The following is an 8,883-nucleotide window of genomic DNA, read 5'->3' on the forward strand; positions in this document are numbered from 1 at the left end:
AGGCGTCTAATATGTTTGGGCTTTGGTGTGGAAGAAGTTGTTATAGGAATTTATAAAATACTCTCAAAAAAAAAATCCAATTGGTTGGTCTTAGCTGTTAATGTGTATAAGACTTAGTATGATGGACCGGGATTACTCGATCCGACTTGGTAAAGCAGTTATAGCTACAATAATATTGGATTTGAGTGGCTTCTTTACATTTATTGATGTTGTCATGGTAATAATGAAGTATGTTTTGAAGTCATAAAACTGGTAGAGTCAGTGAGGAAACCATAGATACCAATTGGTTTCCAAAACAACGATTCTATGGTACATAAACAGAGTGGATCCAGGTTTTTATTGGGACAAGGACTCAATTCAGTAGCATTCTTGGGAATAAGAACTCGCAGAAACCCCTGCTTTTACATCAGCTTCTTCCAAAGTCTGCTATCATCAACAATGACACCTAACCTCATTCAGATTAATATTCCAGTCTTCTCAAAACAATAGATTGCATTTAACCAGAAAATCTGGATTTCTATTCAGAAAGCTCTATCATTTCATAAAAATGTTGAAACCTATTGTTAGAGAAAGTTGTATCCTGTTACAAAAACGACGTAATACAACAACAAAAACAGTTTTGTTTGAAACTCTATCTACATAACCTCAAAAATATTTTGAGGTATTTAGAGAAACTTCATCGCAATCGCAGTAGACCCTGAAAGATTGGTCCAAGTAGGGTCTCTTTTTTGAGCAAATGTTTTTATTGTTAAGAAGATAGCTCTTTAAGAAAGTAACATACTATATTAGTCAGTATCATAACTCTGCCGAATTACTGAATCGCATTGAGCTGGAACAACGCACTAACAGGGTTTGAAAGCGCTCACATGCTCCACTGGCTTCTGACATCAACAACTAGAAATGGTGACAGTAATGACATCGTTCTCGCATTGGTCTCTGAAAATGATCAGAAAACGGTCTTTCGGTCAACAGACAATCATACGACAAGCCATTTTTTATAGTCGGTAACCTATTTGAACACAATTTGGAAATCACTCGGGCTCTGAAAACTATTCGACACAGTACTCGCCGCGGGAAACAGAGGAAGAGGAAGGAGATCTTCCTCGCCGTTGGAAAGACCAGGTGGAAAAGGACCTGGTTACAGTTGGAATCTCCAGTTGACGCCAAACAGCGAAAAGGAAGGAAGAAGCCGGCTATAACCGCGTAAGCGCTGTCTACGCCAATAAAAAAGAAGACCCGATTTGGACTTGGACGATCGTTTGTTTCACAGTTGGATCCATGTATAACCGATAGATCTGCTACAATCGATATATACATATGTAAATGAATTGGTGTATCAGCCACCTCTGAGTTGTCAATTGAGCTCCTCGAAGCTGTTGGACTCTGTTAAATGCTTTAGTGAAGTGCCGATATGCGTCGATGTTTTGCGAGCAAAACTGAAATCTTCTGATTGAATCCGATAAGTTATTTTTAAACGAAAAAAAAAGAGAGTTCCTGCTTAGTCTTCCAAAACTGGAAGCACATAAAAGAAATCAAAGTTCCGTAAATAAGATAAATGTTTGATCTTTCGCAGAAACCAATTAAAATCAAAAGTAATTTCATATTTGGCCAAACTACTTTCAAGAACCGTCTATCTGTGACACCCTATACTCACAACAAATTCATGAAATCTACATAATTAAGCCACAAAGGCTTCTAATTAGCGGCATATGGTAAGCAAAACGTCAGAATAATCGGTTGACGTGCTCTATTTTACAAAATACTTTCGAGCTACTGCAGAAGAAAGACAAAAGTGACAGTTGATAGCTGACCACACACGCAACAGTTGCAGAGCAAATGCGCGTTTTGACCAGCTGATTCACGCTTGGCTGCCGTGCGGGCAAGAAGAAAGAATGAGGAAATCGGCGTGCGCTCCATAAAACAGACATTAATCAACTCTCTACTGACACTTTTGACCAACAACAAGTCGCTGTGGTTGTTGCTGGTTTGTAGATCTGAAGCAATAATACACATATTTGATGCTACCAATCGCTTATTGCAGAGCAGAGCACTGCTCCAGCCACTACACTTGAACTGGAGTTGACCACAATGTACGCGTATACACTTGTTGCTTTTGTTGTTGGCACTGTAAACACTTTACACTTATAGTGTGCGTTATTTGTCGAAATGCGCGCTTGTTTATGATTCACTATGGCACTGCTTCTGCAGGTAGTAAGCGGAAGAAAATTATTTACAAATCTTTTATTGCGTTGGCTCAAAACACTTGTACCGAACCGACTCGCATGTGCTGACTAGAATGACTGACGTAGCCGTGTCTGTGCATGGGCGCTGCAGCCGCCAGTCAGACTTCTTGCTGTTATGTCAAATACGAATTTGTTTACATTGAGTTGAGTGTGTCTATGAGTATGGAGGTTGAGTGGAGTTGTGAGTCGAAAATTGAAATTTTTTTGAGTTGAGTTGTGTTTTGAAAGACTATTTCGTAACACTGGAAATTTTAATGGGTGCTCCAAGTAGAGGTACTTTTTTTCATTAGCCTTTTTTGGCAGATCACCCGTGAGTTGAGTCAAGCTGTCGTGTTATTTTTGTTCGGTATTATTTGGCATTTCATCATGGAAAGAGCAATGTTCACAAATCGTTTAACTTTATTATCAAAATTAACGTTCTTTAAAGAATGTGTTTCGAGCGCTTCGCTCAACTTATGGTCAACATAATCGGTCTACTGTACGTACTATTCGCAACACCATCACCTATCGTTAGACCCAGCATTCATTTTTGAAGAATATTCGACCGAATAGACTACGTTTCGCACGCAGGCAAGACAATATGGCAGCCGTAGGTGAGAGTGTACCCGAAAACCATGAAGAGCCGTTTGCAGCAACTCGGACTGACGTACATAATGTACCGACTTGGCGGATTTTACGTCGAGATCTTAAATGGAAAGCGTACAAAGTACAGCTTGTGCAAGAACTGAACTCGCTCGACCTTCCCAAACGACATCGCTTCGCTCTATGGGCCCTTGAAAAATTCCCAGAAGATCCGACGTTTTAGAGCCAAATTTTGTTCAGCGATGAAGCCTGGGTATGTAAACAAGCAAAAGGCGAATTTAGGACGAAGAGCAACCTAGAGAGATTCGAGAGCTACCATTTCATCAAGAAAAAACAACGGTTTCTGGGCCGGTGGAATCATCGGTCCATATTTCTTCAAAAGAGATACCGGTGAGAACGTAACCGTCAGCCTTACAGCTTGCAGCTTTATCGCTGTGGTCAGGTACGCAAACCAGTCTAATCATGAAATAACTCGATGCTAGAGATAAGGCGTCAAAGCAGCCTTCACCAGTTTTGAGCGAACTCGAGGTTAATATTGTATAGCTGCCCAACTATAGGACTGGATGGCAGTGGATCTTATGCTACCTTTATGGCAGCTACCAACGTTGGAAAGCGCGGCAGTGGTCAGGAAGTCTAAAACCGAAGCTGATGAAATGTTCCCAAAAGTTCCTCTTACTCAATGAGAGTTTGGTTTTAGAAACATATTTTGAATTATCCAGAAATATGGAAAAAAATGCCAATGTCAAATGTACAATCCGGACTGTAAGCCAGTAAGGTGAATTTTTTTTTCAGGGACAGTAAGTTGCATAAGGTACGAGAATATCCAAAATAATATTTAGAAACCAGCAGTTAAGAAACAGCGTGCAACGAGTCTCCACATGACACTAAAGACCTCTTTAATGCCCTGCTAATTACACACAACTGACACCCGTCCTATGATCCGAACCCATCGAAACAGTACGTTTCATGGGCCTACCGTTGGATGACCTCGATGACAACTTATCTAATCCTTAACATCCTAACGGAAATTAGATATACATAGTATTATAATATTAGATACGATTAATTTAATATACAATTGTTACTTTTCTTTGAAAAACAAATTTCGACAGGCAAAAGGTCCCTAGGGTCTGATACATTCTAGATTTTGCGGTCAATTATTCTTTTGGGAAATTGTAGAAATGTTTCTGGGTTTTACTATTTTAAGAAAATAGATTTAGACGTAAGAATATTTGATTGAAAATTAGGGTCCTTTTCCGATATTAAGTCGCCAAAAAATATTTATATTTTAAACTGTAAATTTACACCAAATTTTAATAAAAACAGAAATACTGGTTTTTGCATAGCACAAGTACAGGTGGCATTTATATATACTTAACATGTTCCCACGACAGCCCGATATATGGAACCGCAGTGGACGCAGGTACTTTTCCACAATACTACTAAGCTATATTCGCTTTTAATAATTATTGAAAAGTATCAATGCCAAACTATTTAAGGAATTTTTAGTAATGAAACGAGTTCTAGCAAGATCTCCTTATTACTAATTTATACATTTGTGAACTAAGAACCTGAAAGCTACCCGAATGAAGTAAGCTTTGACTGCTTATTTATGTAAATTAACCTTCAACCCACGAGCTCAGTACAAACTGGGGCGTTCTGCAACCCACAAAACACTTGCTGCATAATTGTTAAGCTACTTGCTGCTGCTCATCACTGAATTCGCTTAAGATCTTTTGCCAACAAAATGGAAATAGTAGCAGGAAAGGCAACAGCCAGAGGAAACGAATAATATTTTCACAAGCGAGTAGTGGGTTGACAGCAAAAACAACAGTAATTTGCATATGCACACAGCCACACACAATTTAGCATTTAATTATCGGCTTGACAGTGCAACAAATTGTGGCATGTGTAGGCAGTAGGCGACAATATCATCAACCCATAAGACTGAATGAGCAATTGTCTTGCGGAAACGTGCAATAAAGCAGACGCAGCAACAACACTATTGGTGTGTATGTGTGTGCTCATGCATATGCAAATATTTGCTAGTGACGAAGAAAGCGGCGCTCGGCTGCTAAATCACTTAGAATGTCGACAGCGCAATAACAACTGTGGAAAATGGAAAATTTTCTTATAAATTCGCTACAGAAAATAAACAAATCACAGTTACTCACATATTGGTGCGCGGCGTTGGTACTGGCGTCTTCTTCGTCAGCGATGACGACAAGCTGGAACGACGTGAAAATTGCGCGGCGGCCTCCTCATCGCCCTCTTCGCCGAACGGATTGCGCGATATGCGCGGTGGTGGTGGACGTGGTGGCGGTACTTTACCGCCTGTGGGTGTCGAGGCGGCCGTAGAGTTACGTGATGACGACTTCTCCAGCTCGATCTCGTCATCGGAGCTATCGAAAGGATTGAGATTTTGCGTTTTCTCCGCTGATTTGGTGACTGCGCTGGCACTAACACGAGGTTGTGGTGTTCTCAATGCCACTTGTTCTTTTTGTAGATTTTCCTTGTTCGCAACGCCGTCGTCGTCATCTTCGTCTTCGGATTTGAATGGATTCAAGTCTTCGGGATATGCTTCGGTGCTAACTTTGCTGGGTGTAGTTGCCAATTGGTTTTCCGCTGTTGTAACGTCGTCGACTTTACTGGACGCATCCACCATTGCTTTGGGCGCGTCAACAGTGCTTGACATATCCAGTTTTGTTTGTGTATCCTCCATTGTTGCATCTTCGCTGGTCTCTACTACGCTTATTTCTATACGCGGTGCTGCCGCTAGTGTTTTTTGTTCCGACTCCGCTGCGTCTAATACTAAATTATTGTCTTTTACTGTTTCCGCTTCTAAAGGCACTTCATTCGCAAGCGATTCCTTGATCTCCTTTGCTTTAGTTTCGATTTTGTCAGCCTTCTCCGTTTCCATTGCTCGTAATTTCGCTTCGTCTTCGAGATTTACTTTAGTCAAACTTTCAGTTGCACTTGCTGCATTGCTTGTGGGTGTGGCTGGGGGCGTGGTGACCTGCGCAACCGTTTTGTTGGCCACTTCGGGGCCCGCATTCATTATTTTCTTATCGCTATCAATATTAGTATTATCGGTTTCAGGTTCACTTAGCTTATCTTCAGTGTTTAGTGTTGTATTATTATCATTACGCATATCATTATCGGCTTGCTTCTCTTCATTAGCGTTATTATTACGTTTGTTTGCAATTACTTCGAATTGTTGCAGACGCGCACGCACCACACTGAGTCGTTCGGTGGTGGCCACATCCTCCGGCGACTCCAGTGACTTTATGCGCATTTCAACAGGCTTCTCCACGGACGTGTCCATATGCTCCGTGCCGCTCTCTGTGTCCAATTCCCGTAGGTTGGCACGCAGTGTTTCGAGCTTCTCAGTTGTTGACGTAGTGGTTTTTGCTGCTGTTGTTGCCGCAATTACGTTCGTATCTGCATTTTGGTCTTTGGTAACATCTTCATTAGAATTAGGTTCACTTAAATCTAAGTTATTTGTTGCTGTTAGGCTTGTTTGCGCTGTTTGTTCAGGCTCATCTGTAGCGATGCGCTTCAAAAGGTTCTTGTGTTGGTCATTGTTGTTGGCATTATCCGCTTGTTGTTCGGCATGTGCTGGAGAAGGAGCTGCGGTGGTGTCTTCCACTGTTTTTGTTGTTGTCAAATTCAGCTCCACATGTGTTCTCTTCTTCGCGATGGGTGTGCCAGTGCTGCTGCCACTTGGTGTTGCTGTCTGTTTAGGAGACTCAACGCTTGCTGTCTTCTGCGCATCCTTGCTTGTTGTTGCCAGTTGTAGTTGTGCAGTAGCTGTGAATCTTCTATTATCTGCGTTTGGTTGCTGCGCTTTCTCTTTCTCAGTATCACTACCCGCCGGTGTGACCTTTGGCGGCTGTGTCTTGGGCAATGCTGGCGCTACGTCTTCCAAACTTGTTTCGGCATCGGTATCATTTTCGGTATCGGAAGTCTCCATTTGTGTCTCGTTGCCCGATTTACTCTCCGCCGTATGGGTTAGACTCTCGCCATCATCGCCCTCACCATCGATGGTGTCATTGAGAAAGCTACTAAGCGCGCTGTTCATTTTGTACGTCGACGTTGTTGGCGCTTCCATGCGTTGCAGACTCTTGCTTTTCTCTTCGTCCGACACGCTTTTCTGTAGCAAAAATTTGCTGCTCGTTGCTGCTTCACTGCTACCACTGGCACCAGCGCCAGCATCCTTCTTCGTTTGCTCGAAGAATGCCAAACGGTCGGCTATGGAGCTGCGCACGTTCTTCGGCAGCGCTGCATTGAGCCTGCTGCTCGTTGGTGTTTGCTCTGCACTTGTCTGCCGCAATTGCACACCACCGACGGCTAGATCCTCACCGCTAGCGCCGGTGGCATTCAATTGCACCTCCTCGTCGGGGCACGTCTCACAACAGTATTCACCATCCACCTCGGTCTCATAGAAGCTGCCTGGTGTCAGTTGTGAGCCGCAACGCGCACACTTCAAACACGTGCGATGATAAACTTTCTTGCCGACCAATAGGCGTTCGGCGAGAAAGACAGGCAACTGACATTTTTGGCACGGATCTCGCTTGGGTACGCCGACAACGTGCGCCATCTGCAAGTGTAAAGAGATATATGTTAGTATCCAGAGTTTCACTTGATTTCATTATATATTAAAGTGCTCATTAGTTGGTTAGTACTTTAAGGAAAATTGTAAAAATTTGGTTATGGCGCTTAAAAGTATGCAACGCACAGGGCAGTTGGGTGTAACTCGATAGAACTATGGTATACCGGCATTTAAGTGACTCCGTTGGCTGTGTTTTTGTGTAGTATTTGCGTAAATAAATAGAAAAATACATTTTTTTCTGAGGTACTATGTGTGGCTAAGCCTAGAAAGTTTAGTGTATGCAACGCTGGAACAGCAAAATGGCTACACAAACTTCACTCATTATTTCAAATTAATTAGGCATATGAAAAGTAATAATAAGAGTCCAAGAAGTGCACACTTGGTAAGGATTTAACGAGAGTAGAGATAAACTATGAAAAACCGGGACGATGAACTGGGGAAAGTGTAAGAAGTGTATGTTACTGAAAGTAAGGTGATGTAGTAACCGCAGTTTGTCTACAAATATAGCCATTCAAAAAAATTTGTCTTGACTATTATAAAGCACAGCTTCTTAGCATACATGAGGCCGTCAGAAATTTAAAGAAATTTTGTAGAAGCTATGTGACCTATTTCAGAGATAGTATGGTAGAGCAGACATATTCAGGAAGAACTTTGCCATTATCTTAGCCTTCCGTGTATGGTGTTGTCTAAATATTATCTAGTGTTTGTTTACAAATTTTATAAAGAAAAAAAGTAAAGTTACCCTGATTTCAGCATGATGATGTGGATGTTGAAGTGGCCGGATAAAAATCCGGGTCCGTTTCGATTACGTAGACCCGACTGTCTTGAGAACTCTTTCAGAATGTTAACCAGAGTCAGTCACTTTATATTTGTAAAAATCGGGAACATCGAAGCCTGAGTGGTTCAACAACAGTCGGTTTTTATTCTTTCAAAATAAATTAGATGCCTAAATTAAAAGTCTGTTTTTAATCGCTTTAGTCACAACTAGTAACTTTGAAAAACCGTAGTCTGCTTTTAAGGGCCAAAGAAGCATTTTTTTTTAATTTATATAATTCGAGGTCAACTTTAAAGAAATCTATGCATTTTTTTTGATTTTTGCAATCTCAAGTCTATTGGCTGCAAAGACCATGTTTAGAATTCTACCATATATGGTATACCATGGTATACCAGAATAATTGGAAAACAATTTAAAAGGGTTAAGAAGATAAATATTTCAAATTTTCGTACAATGAAGTCTACTTTTAGGTTTGTTTATCCAAATTCCGAAATCTCAAGTCTATTTAAGGCCTGAAAAGATCGTGGTATAAACTCTATATATCTGGAAAAACGATTTAAATTGGTTATGATGAGAAATCTTTCCAGTTTTCGCACAATGAAGTTTACTTTTAGGATTGTTCAACCAATTTTCGGAAATTTTCAAGTCTATTTAAGACCTGAAGAGACCAT

General features: G+C 41.1%; 1 protein-coding gene across 4 annotated transcripts in view; it reads right to left on the reverse strand.

Moving 5' to 3' along the window:
• LOC105227275 (MICAL-like protein 1) overlaps positions 1-8,883 on the reverse strand; it is a 151,402-nt gene that overhangs the window by 15,419 nt on the left and 127,100 nt on the right. For all 4 annotated transcript variants that reach the window (XM_049456314.1, XM_049456313.1, XM_049456315.1 and 1 more), the window contains one exon: positions 5,000-7,425. In XM_049456314.1, the coding sequence (XP_049312271.1) occupies positions 5,000-7,425 (2,426 nt within the window). The remainder of the gene's footprint in view (positions 1-4,999; positions 7,426-8,883) is intronic.

Source organism: Bactrocera dorsalis, chromosome 4 (genome assembly GCF_023373825.1).
Source record: "Bactrocera dorsalis isolate Fly_Bdor chromosome 4, ASM2337382v1, whole genome shotgun sequence".
Lineage (NCBI taxonomy): Eukaryota > Metazoa > Arthropoda > Insecta > Diptera > Tephritidae > Bactrocera > Bactrocera dorsalis.